The 17,561-nt window shown below is 38.1% G+C and overlaps 2 protein-coding genes across 3 annotated transcripts; both read right to left on the reverse strand.

The window, feature by feature from the left end:
- Positions 1-2,739: 2,739 nt before the first annotated feature.
- LOC148367333 (uncharacterized) lies at positions 2,740-9,460 on the reverse strand. Of its 2 annotated transcripts, XM_088334193.1 has the most exons (3): positions 9,188-9,460; positions 9,073-9,120; positions 2,740-3,646 (listed from the first exon to the last, which is right to left on the reverse strand). In XM_088334193.1, the coding sequence occupies exons 1-3, from the start codon at positions 9,378-9,380 to the stop codon at positions 2,919-2,921; spliced, it is 969 nt and encodes a 322-aa protein (XP_088190319.1). In that variant the 5' UTR covers positions 9,381-9,460; the 3' UTR covers positions 2,740-2,918. The 2 variants fall into 2 exon arrangements, with proteins under 2 accessions (XP_088190319.1, XP_088190320.1); XM_088334194.1 differs by lacking the exon at positions 9,073-9,120.
- A 476-nt stretch (positions 9,461-9,936) lies between these two features.
- Positions 9,937-14,412, reverse strand: LOC148367334 (uncharacterized). Its single transcript, XM_088334195.1, has 2 exons — positions 14,029-14,412; positions 9,937-11,861 (listed from the first exon to the last, which is right to left on the reverse strand). The coding sequence occupies exons 1-2, from the start codon at positions 14,216-14,218 to the stop codon at positions 11,149-11,151; spliced, it is 903 nt and encodes a 300-aa protein (XP_088190321.1). The 5' UTR covers positions 14,219-14,412; the 3' UTR covers positions 9,937-11,148.
- Between the last annotated feature and the right edge of the window lie 3,149 nt (positions 14,413-17,561).

A 17,561-nucleotide genomic window follows, 5' to 3' on the forward strand; every position in this document is an offset into this window, starting at 1 on the left:
AATGGCCAAGTACTGGCAGTTATTTGTAAGCCTGGAGAAAGAGCTGCGGTTCCATGAGCACTTTGTCAGCACCATCCTTTGGCCGGAATTCGTACCGGTCTAAGAGAGCTTTAAAAACATGCTGATCTTCTGCTTGTCCAAGGTTGAGAAACAAAGGGAAATTTTAAATTAAGTTATTGCATTTAAAACCAAAACATAAATTTGCTTCCACGTTTGACAACATTGTCAATTTGGTGTTTAAATTTGTAGATCACTGAAAACCAAATAGTTCAATATTATGTCAAATTGTTTTAAAATTCTGCATCTGAGTAAAGGCTTTCTAATTTCTTTAAAAAGAAAAAAACCTTTGGGAAAGCATGGACTGGGCTTTCTTCACTCAGTAAAACAAGACACCTTTGGGTTCCCCTAAGGTAAACGAAGAAAATATTTCACAATGGACTGTTTTGGTGCAGGGGCAACTAATATTTCATTTCAGACATGCTATGAAAATATTCCTGATCATTTAAATGAGTGTTACACACCATTTATGGATCATTCATTCATTCATCATCTGCACCGCTTATCCTCAGTAGGGTCGCGGAGGTGCCGGAGCCCATCCCAGCTATCTTCGGGCAGTGGGCAGGGCACACCCTGAACTGGCTGTCAGCCAGTCGCAGGACACACAGGGATAGACAATTTACTCCCTCATTCACACCTAGGGACAATTCGGACCGGCCGATTAACCTGAAATGCATGTTTTTGGAATGTGGGAGAAAACGGGAGTGCCTAGAGGAAACCCACGCAAGCACGGGGAGAACATGCAAACGCCACACAGGGGATTTGATCTAATGACCTCAGAACTGTGCCGCACACGCGCTAACCACTGCGACGCCGTGCTGCATTTATGGATTGATGATTCCATTGTTGCTACAGAACTTCATTCCCCGTTCCTGTTTTCTAAGACTGCTTGTGTCAACAATGTCCTTTTTTTTTTTTTTTTTTTTGTGTGTCTTTCAAATTTCCCTTGTCAGGTAAATAAATGTAGTTTGTTAGTGTCAAACAGGTGCATTATCTATTTGTGTATCACTACTACTTTCCTTCTGGCCTGATCAATCATTATCCATATCAATGACCTAAAAAAATCAATAATCTAAAGCTTAAATCAAAAAATATTTAGAGTATTTCTTCTTTCATGATAAATGCTAGAGACAATATGAGCATGTCGAATTAATTCGGGTGGGAAACCTTTAGCACCACCAGTTGGCTGAATTAGTAACCATTGAATTAGATTATGAATTATAGTTTAGTCTACACTGGTCTAAGAGTATATCACTCGCACCATCTAGGGATAAGTATCCCTGGAGTACCGAATGTATAAGAATTATGACAGACTTAATGGAACAATTTTGTGCGAGATTACATTAGGCTAGGGTGCTGAAGAACTCAGACAAAGCTGGGCTGTTAAATGTTGCCATTTGGGTCACTTGAGTCTCCGTAGTTTTTTTTTCTCGTGCTCGTTTCTGGTTGCACTACACAACAGAGCGACATCGAGCAGTCAAATATTAAACATTGTACTTTTGACAATATTGTGCCTTTTAAAGTTTACAGCATTAAAAAGAAGTGGAGAAAAGTTTCTTTACCGTACTGTAAATTGTTTAAGAGTATTTTGTTTTCCCATAGAAATATCTATATAATGTTCTTTCACTATCTAGTACAAGTTTGTATTAGTTGATTATAAAAAATATGTAAAAAAAAAAAAGAAATAAAACCTAGAGTAAGTTTGTGATTAAACCGAGCTTAAAAAAGCATCCCTTTATCTATATCACAGGACTATCTCAGATTTTAATTTTATAAAGTTCTTGCTTAAATGCAACTTTAAAAAAGCAAAAAAAAGTAATACATTCTGGATTTATTACGTATTAACCAATATATTGGCAGCCTTTTATTATTTTGAATTACGGTAGTTGAATTGCCTACAATATTATGTTTTGAGATAGGACATTTATTTATTGTCAAACTTTGGAATAATTTACAAGATGAGATCAAACAATGTCCAGCTATCCATGTGTTCAAATTTAAATACAAAAAAGCATTACTGGCGAAATACAGGGATGAAGAGAATGGGATATGAGGGAGATTGGAAATACTGCGTTTATAACTATGTTTAACTTGTTGTTGTTGTTGCTATTGTTATGTCGGAACTGTTATTATAAATATTATGTTTATTTTTATTGTTGTTATTATCATTGGTGCCGCAGTGACATTTGGTAACTAGGCGTATTATGACGTTGAGGGATGGGTATTGCGAAGATTAGTGTATAAAATATGTGATTATTGTAATTATTATAATTATTGACATCTGACCAATGGAATAAGTATATCCACGAGATTTTGTTATATTAGACATAAGAGGAAAGGCGGATTTGTAAAAGGTATTTAATAGGGAAGATAGAGGGGTGGGGAAAAATAAGCATCTGCTTCTGACTACCCGTTTTCGAACATGTTATGTGACATTATTTTGTTGTTGACTCATTGTTTTTGTCCTGTTTTTATTTTAATGTTCGAAATAAAGTTTTCATTCATTCATTCATCTGAGTGTATGCCTTTATAAAACAATAAGACTTTTAATATTTCAGTTGATAATAAATCCAGTATGTATAACTTTTTTTTTTAAATTGCATTTTAAAAATAAGGAACACTATCATAATATTTGTTGTTATTTACTATCTTTTTGGGCAAAAAACAACATCAATAAATCACTCCAGTCACATTTGCTTTATTTAAGATTAGTTGAGATGGGTGAATGCAAAAGATTTAACAAAATGTTTTTGGGTTTTTTTAAAGTCCATGTAGCATTTTGTTGTCAAATGCACATTTTCTCATGCTAATCTTAAACACTCAAAATTTGTCAGCTTGTCACGCAAAAATCCACATTTCTTTTAAGTGTTAGGCCTTAGACCAGGACACGTATGTTTCTTAATCTTATACTTATAAGAGAATCTTTGACCACACACATTGCAACGGAAAGGTTTCTCACCAGTGTGTGTTCTAGTGTGTGTTATTAGACACTCACTTCGAGAGAATCTTTTTCCGCAAAATGAGCAGGCATAGGGTTTCTCTCCAGTGTGTGTCCTAAAGTGTGAAGTCAAGTGTGCCTTCTGAGAGAATCTTTTGCCACAAACTGAGCAGACAAAGGGTTTCTCTCCTGTGTGAATCACCATATGTCTTTTTAGATTTATCTTGACGCCAAAAACTTTGTTACATTGCAAACATTTCCACTTTTTCTTGCCAAAGTAATATGTCCGATCACTTTTCGAGAATGGTTGATAATCAGCGTCATGTGTGCGTGGCATAATGTTATCGTTGTCTGTTAAGGGAGACACAAAGTTTGCCGCCCGTGATGCTCTGCGGCGAACTCCACCGCCTTCTCTTGCTGTGTGGTGACTTGAGTTGCTGCTGTGAGGCTCGTCCCATGTGTTACGCTCACCCTGATTTCTGTCTTTGTCACATTCACTTTTTACAGGGACACCAGTCAACGGCAAATCTGTGCCATCATCATCTTGCTTTTCCTCCTTAATGAAGGAGGGTTCAGGCTCCTGCGGTTCCACATGAGAGTTCCAATCCTGCTGTGCAGGATCAAGATTTCCTTGATTCAAATCGGCGGGGCCTTCAAAGAAAAACACAATGTCAGGTTAGAAAATGAAGACCCTAATTTGTCTTTACACATGCGTTTTGAACTCAGGGTCTGGGTGAGGTTTTCAAAATAATCTTTTTTTAACACAAAATACATTCTGAAATAAATATATTATATAGATGCTCCAGACATCCTGTGCGGAGTTTGTATGTTCTCCCCGTGCTTGCGTGGGTTTCCTCCGGGCACTCCGGTTTCCTCCCACAATCCAAAAACATGCATTTCAGGTGAATTGGACGGTCCAAATTGTCCCTAGGTGTGAATGAGCGAATGAGTTGTCTGTCCCTGTGTGCCCTGCGATTGGCTGGCAACCAGTTCAGGGTGTCCCCTGCCCAGTGCCCGGAGATGGCTGGGATGGGCTCCAGCCCCCCCGCGACCCTAATGAGGATAAGCGGTACGGCTGATGAGATGAGATGAACTCATTCAGTGCCATATTGTATAAATGTTTTCAGAAGCATTCTCCTTCAGTGTCAAAATGTAATAATACTTTGTTTTTTTTTATTTATTAAAAAAAAAATCTAAAGTATCAAGCCTCTTGGAATGATTTCAGTATGATAAATCACCAATAGATGGCAGGAATGGCTTTGATGAGACCCTTGTCCACACATGGGGGAGTCATTAATTCTTCATGTGCTTTGGTTCCTCTATCCAGTGATTGAGTGTGTGGGCGACCCCCAAGTGACCAAAATCATGTGATCACACATCACAAGAAACATAGGGGGCTGAGAAAGTTCTTGCAAAGTTCATGCATCACTCATGCATAGTTTCAGTGTTATTGCAATAAAATGTTATTTTGTAAGCAAAGTGCCCTTGTTTTGACAGAAAGTAAGGTTTGGTTATTGGAGGTATCACAAATGGAAAAAAAAGCACGGAAGTCAAATTTCTGCATGAAATGCATTCTTTCACAAAAAGACGTTTTTATCAACAGTTTTTTGGGGAAACGAGTGTCTTCAAGAAACTTAGCAATGTTCAACTGTTGTTCACTACACAACGGTAAAAGCTAGAAACACATTCTATTCTAATAAAATATGAGGGTTCAACCTTTCCTTTGATATGTCCTTTGCCTTTATAGTTACAGAACTAAATTTTTTGAAAGCCTTTAAAAATGAGTCAAAAAGATTTGCTGGTACCAGCACTTCCCATTTGAGAGAAACGTCGGGTATTGAATGAGTTAAGAATTAGAAAGAAAATCAAATCAACCTATCTGTAATAAATAAATAAAACAATAATTCAGCAAATAAGACTTGTGAAACTACATCTATCTACCCTGGTCATATCCCTCGAGAGGGGTGACCAACAGCAAGACAAACACATATAAAAACAAAGAAAATAAAATGGGAAAGGGTAGCAAAAACACAACACTAAATTTTTTGTACCATGGCCAACCCAAATGCCCAAAAAACCCAAACAGGTTAAGCACCTCGGCACTCAAGTTGGTCATGCTTTCGGTCCTCCAGATGAAACGGGACACAAGAAAGCGGCCATGTCACTTGGGTCAGGGTGACACAACACACTCTTCTGTTCAACAGCAGGGCCCGGCAGCTTTCACTGGTTTACCCCTGCTGCATCATACAGGTGCCCTGCCCATCCCTTAAAACGTGTCTAACCATCCCACTATTCTTTCACAACACCTCTCCACTCATTCCTATCACAAACAAGAGCTGTAGCTTCCCCAATATTTAGACCTTTTTCCTCCAGTGCACTCATAACACCATCCATCCACGTCAATGGCGGCCTTCCTCTTGGTCTCCTTCCATTGACTGCTCTGTAGATCCTCTTCAACATTCACTCCTCATCCATCCTCTCCATGTGTCCAAACCAACAGAGTACTCTCTTATCAACACGCTTGCTCAGTTCCATGACTACTCCAGTTCTGTCTCTCACAATTACATTTCTCAATTTATCCAATCTTGTCACTCCCAACATAGTCCTCAAACATTTCATCTCAAAAACATTCAATTTCCTCCTTAAATCTGCATTCAGGCTCCAAGTCTCTGCACCATACAACACAGTCGGCACAGTCACACTCTCATACATTCCCCTCTTAACATCCATACTCATACTTTTGTTGTTCATCACTCTCCTCAGAGCACCCAAAACCTTGCTTCCTTGATTCACTCTGTGCAATACCTCTCTTATCACCACGCTTGCTCATCCTCTCCTCTCTATCTCTACTCCCTAATAGACAGCAAGGCAAAGAAAGGGGGACGGGAGACCGAAAGGTCTCGCAAACCCTAGTTATAGGGTCAATGAATGTGAGAGGATGTGGAAGTAAAGCGACTGTGTGGAAGAAAGAGGAGATCGGAAGGATGATGACAGAAAGGAAATTTGATGTGTTAGCCTTGAGTGAAACAAAGATCAAAGGAAAGGGTGGACACTACATGTGAGTACAAAAATGAAATTCTTATTCCTCAAAATCAAATATATGTATTAAGACAGTTTAAAGGTGGGGTGCGTCATTTGAGGTGCCCTTTAAAAGTTGAAAATGTATAGTTTGTCTTTTAATGTGTGTTAACAATGCCCAACTGTTTTCAAAAAGCCCTTAGAATCTTTTAACACCACACTTATCTTACTTTTCGCGAAATTGTCGGGGCCGCAGAATTGGGGTAGTAGGTTGGAGAGTGATTTTATGCTTGTCACTGCAGATTTCATGTTAGTGTAGAATGGAAATGGCGAAAGTAAGAAAATGCCTTTTTCAAACACAGTCCAAACGCCAACCTAAACCCCAAAAATATGAAAAAGGAAGTTTATCAGAGTGTGTGTATGAAATGCATGCAGTTGCTCGCCCAATATGAGGAGCTTGACAAAGGTTACAATGATATGATTGGCGAGAGCATGTAAGAAGGTTCCAAATTCCGTACAGCACCTTAAATCTTTAAAGAGAGAGTGTGTATTATTTGCATACTTGATGTCACTGTATTGTAAAACGAGTGTTGAAAGGACAAGGAGAAATACAAACTAGGGAGTCTCAAAGTGACCAAACCACACCATTTTCCTTAAAAAAAAAATCCAGGCCTTTAATGGGGGTTTTTGTGTCTTGTTTGAGGTAGCCATAGCAGACGGTGCTAAATAACACACACTGTCCCTTTAACTTTCTGAACATGAACTAATGACTAGTTCTGTATAGACCCAACCCATCAGCCAAATCAAGCCAAATAAAATGAATAGGCATAAAATGAGTCAGGGCTTAAAAGGTGAGAAGGGTTCAGAGGAAATATCATTAATTTTTCAATAGCGCACACCCCTTTTTTTAAAATTAAAGATCTGTATTATTTTTAACTTTTTCTCAGCGCAAACTAAGCATTGAAAGTGACAAACTGTTGAATACATGCAGCCATGTTTCAAATCATTTATTGACAACTATAAACACAATGTCTAACATTACATCTTTATTTACCTCATGTTGAGGTTTGGGGTTTTTCTTGCCCTCATGTTGGTTTTAAAGGGATGGTGTAATAATAGTCTGTAGTTTGCAGTAATATGTGGTCTGTGCACCCCTTTGAGACTCCTTGCGATCAAAGGCTATACAAATAAACATGACTTGACAATGTATTTACTTCATGTCCCTTTAAAATCTGATACATTGCCAGATACAACAAAGAGTTGTTTCCCTCGTCGTATATATATATATTTTTAGCATTTATTTATAGATTTCAGGATGACTTTGTTTTCTCCTATTTCTCACATTCTTCTCTGGTACCGTGAATAAAAAGAGTGTGATAATAAGATAAAATATACATGAATAAATACAGTGCTCCTGCCCACGCAAACTTATAGCGATTTTGATTCAAATAATTGTATAATTGATGTTGAAAATGTCAGGAAAAAATGTTAAAACGTCATATCGTCACGTCATATTGTCAGATATAAAAAAATTGTGAATATGCTCGATGGCTGTGTTTTGCTGCTGTTGGTGTCGGTGGATTTGTTCAGACCGAGGACAATCGACTTTGGCCTGGACGGATCTATTGACACTAACAAAGATTGTTATATAATGAAATTGTAAATATGTTTGATTTTCGTGAAGGTTTGTTCAAACCTCACTTTGTGTTTGCTGTTAAAAACGTAATATTGGAATATAATATTGTGAATGTGCTTAATTGCTGTTGAGATTGTCATGATTGTTTTCTGTTTTTGGTGTCAATAAATTTGTTCAGACCAAAATCCAGAGCAAAAATAATCGACTTTGGCCTGGACGGATCTATTGACACTAACAAAGATGTTATATAATGAAATTGTGAATATGCTTGATTGCTATTAAGATTTTCGAGAAGGGTTGTTCAAACCTCACATTGTGCTTGCTGTTAAAAAAGTCATATTGAAATATAATATTGTGAATGTGCTTAATTGCTGTTGAGATTGTCATGATTGTTTTTTTCTGTTATTAGTGTCAATAAATTTGTTCAAACCAAAAACCCGCGACTCATCATAAAGGGGAGCACTGTGATGAAAGAAGGAAGGGATCAAACAAGAACTAAAAGCTTTGGAGTAAATAAAGAGGAAGAATGTCACACTTTCACTTTACCTCCAGAAACCTTATAAGAATATGATATGGTGAAATTGGGAATGTGTTTACTTGCTGTTAAAAGTGTTGATAAAAATTGTTCAAACCTCATATTGTTAGAATATGATATAATGAAATTGTGAATGTGTTTAATTGCTGTTAAAAGTGTCAATAAAATTGTTCAAACCAAACCAAACCAGACCACCTCAAACGTCTGATTCAATCTGGGAAATCTCACAATACCCCCTTGACCAAACAAAACATTTTATCCATGGATCTATACAATCCCTGTAGGTCACTTATTTGTTACTACATAACAGTGGCTATCTACTAAAGGTGAGACATTTTCATGCCGAGTCAAAGCACTGCTTGGACTCCAACTCACAGTGATCAATGTAAAGTAGCATAATATTGAATCACAGTTTTATGTATTTCAATGACTGTGAATGGTTGTTACATTACCACAGACAACGGCGACGGTGTTGCCAATCATTCAGGGGGGGTGAAAAGTGGTCTTTAATGTTAGATTTTGCTGCTTAACTCAAATTCCATTCCATTGATCACCTTGCGTCATATATTGCAGCCCAGTCATGCTCATGTGCAACCCCCACTCAAGGCTTCTTAATTTTCCTCACCCTCTTGGAGGTTTCAGATCAATGGATGTTTTAATAGATGTTTGTGCAGCCCTTTGAGACTTGTGATGGAGTGCTATACAAATGGTAATGACCTCACTGGAGATGAACACTTATTTAACAATGAACTACCGCAACAATCGACATCAAATCCCTCACACTACACAAATCAACGCAACTTGAATGTAATCCAGGGGTATTCCCTCTTCACCTCTGAAACGACTGTTTTACAAATGTGACGTGGCGGGGGTAAGCATTCTGCATACCTGAGCTATTTGTCCACTCCACGCCTCCACCACTCTCGACGACTGGCCCTGCCGATTGCGTTGTTTGTATCATTATTGTAGTTCCAAAACAAGTAACAGTAGAAGGGCAACAAACCTGCTCGCTGCACCGCAATTTGTGGTAAGAAAACAGCATCAAGCAGTTGACGTTGTCTTTCGTTTTCCTCTTTGGATCGACAAAGTTCCTCCTCGTACTCTGCTATCGTTCTTTCGAATACTACAACAATTTCGTCGACTGCTGCGCTTAATCGCTGATTTAGGAAGGCTCTGAGCATTTCTACCTTGCCCATTTTTTAACCGTTATCGAAACAGTTTACACTCTTGTTTAGCGATGTGCTGTGTTAAGATAGCGCTGTCGCGTTTTTGTGACGTCACATTACCCTCACAGCACACAGTTATGTACGGAACACTAGATAGGTCAGTGCGCAGTAGCAGTATGCTAATTCGGGTGTACCCGGCAGCCACATTGGTCGGGTCAACGTCCCTGTCAAGGCAATCAACTGTATGCATATTGAAAATAAATCATAACTTAATTGTTTTACAACTTCTTTCTGTCAACGTCAGCACTTGCTGTTAATACAGAAAAATTGATTACAAAAAATAAAAACGCAAGGGGCTCTTATTTTTTACTTAAAAAACAACCAATTTATTTAAATAATTTATGAACAATTATACAAGTTACAAACAACTGCATTGACATGTTGACACTCCATTTGGTAATCATTGAAAAAACGGTTTACAATTCAAAATTAGTGGTAAGAGGCTATTTTAAGACTGTGACAATCACTTGCCTCAGAAAGGGTTAAAACTATAACGGTTCTAGAAACCCTGAAAGAGGAATTTTACAAGATGTTTTTCTTGCTAGCATCACACATGGGGCCAAGTATCTAGTGAAGTTCTCAAAAATTAAATAATTAGAAAATAAAGCCAAACAACATGTTCACCTAAGAAAGGTTATTCCAGCTTTCAGGAACTCTATGGTACGGCGTTGAGTAGATCCACAGGCAGCAAAATGAGCTGGGATTATCTTTTGGATTTTTCGGGGGGGCTCCGTCCACATGTACTGGAAGATTCTGATGGTTTGACCCGACCAGCATAGGCTCACAATAGGCACGCCGCTAACCAGTGAGCCCAGGAGTGGGTCAACCTAGTCGGTTTGGCGGTACTTACCAGCTGTGTAAGATTTTGAAGGGACAGATCACTTAAATGGTAAAACAAAACAAAAAAAAAGAACCCAAATTACCTTACCAAAACACTTTTGCCAATACCATTGAAAAACCCATTCTTACCTACAAACGAGTATAGTAAGTGTGAGTATTTTTTCTTTCTACATTACTGGCACGATCAAAAAACAAATTGAATATTATACAGTATGTAAATACTAAGGTGTGTAAACGAACCATATAACTTTAAGAAACCAGTACCCTGGCATGTAGTTGGTATAATGTAAAAGTCCCAAAAGGTGCTTAATAGAAATGCCACATATGTTACAATAAAAAGTTACAAACATTGAACATACAAACATCATTTAACACTTTTTATGAGAAACCTGTTCATTTTCCTTGCTCTGGCTTTTACAGAAGTTTACAAAGCCTTGGAGACAATAGCCATATTCACCATGCTCTTTTTACCATGTTGAAGTTTGGATCCCTTTCCGAAATGTTGTGACACAACAATGTAAATGAATTAAGAATTGCCTGTATAAGTTTCTCAAAAAACAAATACTTAAAACAACTGCAAGATTTATTAAAAGTATAGCAGCCTCATTCACTGCAACTCTTTTCACCGGCACAAGAATGTTTGCCAACCTGATACTTACAAGAACTTCAGATCGAACACAATGCGACAAAATATTTTCCCACCAGTGGGCTTTCATGTGTCTGGTGAAGAGATATTTTTCACAAATGCTCTTTAACACACCGTGCAGGAATGAGTTTTTTTTCCACAAGGTGTTTTCATATGGTGAGACAAAGTGGAACGATCAAATTATTTTGTTGCAGATTGTGTGTATCTTCTCAGGTGGCTCACCAATGTGGACTTTGCACCAAAACTTTCTACTCAAAATGAACAGGAATACGGTTTCTCTCCAGTGTGTCTTCTTTTGTGCTTTATCATCGCTGAGTAATCACGGAAATCTTTGTTGCAATACGGGCAGGAAAAGGGCTTCTCTCCAGTGTGTGTCCGAATGTGTATCGTCAAATATGTCTTCCGTGTGAAACCTCTACCGCATTCTGAACAAGTGAAAGGTTTCTCGTTTGTGTGTATTCTGAAGTGTGACGTCAGATGCGCGTTTTGGGTGAATCTTTTACCACAGATCGAGCAAATGAATGGTTTTTCTCTTGAGTGTATGAGCATGTGTCTTTTCAGATTCTTCTTGTAGGAAAAGGTTTTTTCACACTGAGAACATTTACAGGGTCCATTGTCAATGTTTCGTGACGTACCCTCTTTTGAGAGTTCATCATGGTCATTTTCATCAGCATCAGATGTAGAGACATCGCTATTCAACTGACCCATGATGGTTTCGGCTTGTGGTCCTCCATCAGCCTCTGTCATGTATTGGGCTGAACTGCTTCCCAAAAGTGTGTCCTCTCCGATTTGCTCTTGTTGACCTTTTCCTTCATCATCCTCACTTTTTACAATGAAGCTCAAGCCAGATAAATCCTGCTCTTGAAGATGCCCTTGTTCCCTAACCGGGTATTGCTCCTGCTCCTCCTGCTTCATCCAGGAACTTCTCTGCTTCCGCTCTAAGGATGCAAATTCTTCACTGGCATCTGAAATACAGAAAAAAAATGCTGTCACTGCACATGGTTTTATTGTAGGTTAAGCTCCTGGCACTAAAATGGTTCACAATTTAGCTCAGGGGATCAGGAACCTTTTGGACTCATAGAGCTATAAAACAAATATATAGATTTTTCTCGTGAGAGTCATATTATATAGTTTGAGACAAAACTCAACTAAGACGCCAAACCTGATCTCCAGACAAAAGTGCATTTAATTTTGATATGTGATGCAGCCCCGCGACCCTAGTGAGGATAAGCAGCAAAGATAATAGATGAATGAAATAATAGCATCCTACCAAAATTGCCAATTCTTTAAAATCGTTGAGTTTTATTTTGACCAAAAGTTTTGGTGTAAATAATGTTTCCAAAACGAGGTCCGATCAGTGTTCTTTTGTAAAAATGTCACTAAACACTGCAAACGAGTAAGATACAGATGCATTTACTTTCAGCTATATGATGTGGTCCCAATTCTAACCTTGTGAATCGAATAGTCATCATTTGCCCTGCATTTCGTTTTGTAAATAAGAATATTTAAAATTGTGGAAATCGACAAACGTTTGTCTTAAAAGTCCTCTCAAGGGCATTATTGATCATTCCTCATTTTTTAGTACTCGAGCAAATATACGCTTGAAATAATATCCAGGAAATTGTTAAGCAGATATCACACTTGCATGAGTATTCTGATACATAAAATTGGCAAAGGCACACAAGAAGATCCTGATGAAATCTCCTCTTACCAGCCTTAAAATGTAAAAAAAGTGCCACAGTGCTTCTGCCACTAATGGTGGAAACACAGTATTCCACTCCTGGCCTAAAATAATAAACTTTATCGCCAACTACGGTGTCTACCGAAAGTAATTGCCCTCACCTCAAGAACCTTTTGTCATATTGCTTCAAACCTAAGGCTAAAAAAAACCTGAACATATTTTCCAAGAATCAACAACATGTGAGACACAATCATGAAGTGCAACAGAATTATTTCACCATTTTAAATAACATTTACAACAACAAAAAACGAATGTAGGTGTTGCAAAAATATTGGCCAACTGTTCTCTTATCTAAGCCATCTGGCATACACAGTTGAGGTGGGACAATATGCGCATAAGACAAATATTAGTCATAGTCTGCATACAACTGAGTGTACAGAAGAAAGCACTTTCTGAAAGAATACCATAAAACGGCCTGTTTGGCGCAAAGGCACATGATAGACATAAATCACATATGGAACAAGTCAGATGAGACCAAATTGAACATTTTGGGCTGAATGCAGAGTCACATTTGGAAGAAGAGTAACACTACACACCACCCTGAAAACACCATCCCCACTGATTATGACAACACTACGCGTTAGGGTTGCTTTTCTTCAGAACAGACTGGGAAGTCAATAGGAAGAAGGATGGAGCCAAATAATGTGCAATTCTGGCAGAAAATCTGTTGGGAGTCAGCAAGAAACCCAAGAATGGGGCCCATGTTCACCTTTCAAAAGGACAAAAACCCTAAACATAAAGCAAACTCCGGATGGAATGGTTTAAAATTAACAATATAAAAGTTGTTAGAATGGCCAAGCCAAAGTCCAGACGTCAATCGTACAGAGCATTTGTAAAAATTATCTGAAAAAAATCAGTGCACAAACGATCACCATCAAAATTTAAGAAACTTGAGCCGTTTTGTAAGTAATAATGGGAAAATCTTTCTGTTTTAAAATGTGCATTTTTATTGTATGTAGTAGTTCGCTGGTCGGTATAACCACAGGACCATTGTGTATGAAACACCTCCCAAAATCTGACTCCCCACCGAACTCCCGAGAGAAACGACTGAAACACTTGAATATCACTGTGGTGATAAATTATACAACGAGACTTCTACATTACATTAAATAAAGCCTACTTGTGAACAACTAGTTGTGATCGCAGATTGCACATGTCTAAACAAACTCGTTAAAGAGACTACGATCGTTTTTTTGTTTGTTTAAATCACGCCAATCAATATTCCTTCATAAACACAGACTACGATTGAATTTACGCAACGGAGTCGGGTTTTGGAGCGGATTCTGGCACAACACCTGTTAAAACGCAGGACCTGGGAAAACCCTTCGTGCTTCCATTACAAAATAAACCTTAAGTGTATAACGCTAATAAAAGGGAATAGTTCTACAAACCTTCCTTGCGTGACTCATCTTGACGCACGAATTCGTCTAGTTGTTGACGTTGTCGCTCGTTTTCGATTTTTGTACGACAAAGTTCCTCTTCGTACTCTGCTATCGTTTTTTCGACTACTACAAATATTTCTTCGGCAGCCGCACTTAGCCGCTGAATCAGTAGCGCTCTCAGCGTTTCTAGTTTGCACATCTTTACACATTTATCAGCAAAAAAAACTTAAACTACCCTCAGTTTGAAGCTGAAAAGCTAAGACAACGGGTGGAAACAAGGTAACACGACGTTCAAAGAGTCTTATGTATGAATAAAAACGTTCGAAATGCAGACTAGATAGATGTGTACTACGTGCCTGGATCTAGTGACGCCTTCACGCTATTACTTCCGGTGAGAAAGACCCATTTTACTTCTTTACTGCCTCCTGTTGTTGTGGTAGTAACATTACACTGTAGCCACAGCGAAATTGGAAATTATGGATTTGCGTAAGCAAACGCTTATTATGCTTTATATTCATACACGTGCATACAATACTGTAAAAAATACTCACGTGAATTGAGAGTATTATTCATATTCTGAAACAAAAATATGCTAATTTCGAAAAAATAAATTCATGTCATCACTGGCTCCGCGCAGGATGCGTGCGCCTTGTTGCCCCAAAACAGCGGGAGTGGCAGTACGAGTTTGAATGGAGCGAAAAAATATTTGTTTGTTGAATACTGTTTTCAAAGAGTCGATATTCAAAAAAATCAACTATCTAGCTGTTGTGTGTAAGAGTGCATATACCGCAATTTTAAGGAACACATTTTCTTGCAATTCAAAGAGAAAGCCCCTTTTATTGCAAGAGACTGAAAGTCATCAAAAGAACTGACTAGACCGAGGATATAATTTGAAATGCCAAGTTAAGTCAAGTCATGTTTTTTGTATGCTGCGTTTGCGGGTTCTTTTTGATATCTGGTAACTTATCATCGCGATCTGGTTTGAATTTACTTGAATGCCAAATGCCTTAGTATGTGTGAATAGTATAGAGGGCTCCGAGCTCTGTGCTAAAAATAGTAACACAGCTTCGTGCCGCCATCTTGGAAGTCTGTCGATTGCAAGCAGCGATAGCGAGAGGAGCAAATATTTACTCAGTTTGTCTATTTATTTACTCAACTAGCTTCGCTTGTGTACGGATTTTGTCCATCAACACTATGGAAAACTACGTGGAGAGTTTAGACAAGCAAGCACGGTGGAAAATTGGTTCCCTACAAAATTAAAAACAAGGACTGGAAGTCTGATCCCGATTTGTTGCCGTGTGTGACTTACATCGAACTTGTTAACTATCTTATTTTCCACCCAAGTCCCTTCTGTGAACTGAAGGATTTTCAAAATTACAAAAGTATGGAAGCCTACGACAGATTTGTGTCTGGTTGGGTTCGGGATGTGTCTGTGCACACAAGCGAAGGTGATGAAAACAATATTGTGAAAGGGAAAGTTCTACATTCTCAGAGTTTGTCTCAGCCAAGTTTACAACCATGGATCATTGTTGTTAAGAATATTTTTTCAGAAATGTTACTCAAGAAGCAACACCTACAGTATTTAACCTAGCCATACTTGAATGGTGTCGACGGATGTACATGAAGTACACATGTCCCATAACCTTTTTAAAATGTATTTCTACATCATAAATAATTCAATTTACCTGTCAGAAAGTGGTCAGAACAAACACGAACACAGTGAAGCCTTGGCAAATTTGACCGGTTGATAGCTGCCAGCCACATTCGTCTTCGCCGTTCACTTTTCTCCTGAGCTTCAATCCCCTGATCGTAAACACACTTCGGAAGTCTAAAGAAGCCCTTCCCACCCTTTTCCCCTCGGCCACAACAGCCAACAATAACGCACGTATTTGGCATTACAATGTAGAATCTAACTGGTTCGCTGAACAATAAGAATGAAGTGAAAAGCTTTGTTGACTTCCAAAATGCCCGCAAGCAATGCATTGTGGGTAAGCTTAGGACCTCGAAGCACTCTATAGGTGTCAGGGAAATGCTAAGTGATTGCTACCAATCTCTACTTTTTACTATACGTTTATTACTACTGGTTCTAGCTAGTAGATGCTCTAATATAATAATAATAATAATCATCATCATCATTAATCATTATTGATGATTATAATTATTATTTTTCATTGTCATTATAATTAGTATTATAAGTATTATTTTTATTATTGTTCAAATAGGACTTTGAGGCTTGACATATTAGGCTTTGTGAAAATAATAGCTAACATCTATCCATTGTTTGAGACAAGTCTTGTCACAGTTGCCATGGCGCCCAATTGGCCACGCCCAAGTGGCGCCAGCTGCAGCTCGTTGACAGATTGGCTCCCTGTCAGTATTTAAACTCTGTCCTGTCAGTCCCCTTTTCTCGGTCTGTCTGCGAATCCCTGTTTTTACACGGCAAGCCCTTTTTCGCCTTTCCCGTTTTTTTCTCCTGTTTTTCTCCCGCCACGATCTGTTTTGATTTCTACCACGCCTGCTCTCCCGTCCTGAATAACGATCCGTTTTTTGATCTCCATCACGTCTACTCTCCTCCCCTGGCTTTCTACTTGTTTCCGACACCAACCACATTTTTGCTCTCCTGTCCCGTTTTTTTCCGTTCCCGACACCACCATCGTTTGCCACGGAAGTCCCAATTCCGCGTTCAGAGCAACCTGCTTCCTGCGTCCAGCAATCCCCGGATCGTGGGCGCAGACAAGACTTGAATCCGATCGAACATCTCTGGAGAGATCTAAAAATGGGTGTGCACAACACAAACGTCTCCCATCCAACCTGATTCAGCTTGAAACTTATTGCAAAGAAGAATGGGCAAAACTGCCTAAAGATAGGTGTGCTAAACTTGTGGGATCATATTCAAAAAGACTTGAGGCTGTATTTGCTGCCAAAGGTGGATCAAAAAATATTAAGCAAAGGCTTTGAATAATTATGTAAATGTGATTTCTTAGTTTTCTATTTTTAATAGATTCAAAAAAAGTTAAAAAAGAAAAAACTTTCCACATTGTCATAATGGAGTATTTTGTGTGGAATTTTAAAATAAGAGATTAAATTAATACAATTTGGAATGAGGCTGTAACATAACAAAATGTGGAAAAAGTGAAGCGCTGTGAATACTTTCTGGATGCACTGTATGTATATATATATATATATATATATATATATATATATATATATATATATATATATATATATATATATATATGTATATATATATATATATATATATATATATATATATATATACCTCTATGCTGTAATGCAGTGTTTCCATATCTTTTTTCTTTGTTATATGTACCTGTGGGGAATTATTTTTTTCCCGATAAGTGGCCCCCTGACCAGTGCTTCACCGATGATTCGAGAAATTGCTCACTAAAAAAAAATCATTTTCATAATTTTACTTATTTTCCTTTGTTATCGTCCAATAAAAATAAACAAAAAACATATTTAAGATACTTAAAGGTCTAATTTTGTTATTTTGGACTCAAGTCATGTTTATATGTGACGCC

This window comes from Urocampus carinirostris, chromosome 4, assembly GCF_059441175.1.
Source record: "Urocampus carinirostris isolate Australia breed hairy pipefish chromosome 4, RoL_Ucar_1.0, whole genome shotgun sequence".
Classification (NCBI taxonomy): domain Eukaryota; kingdom Metazoa; phylum Chordata; class Actinopteri; order Syngnathiformes; family Syngnathidae; genus Urocampus; species Urocampus carinirostris.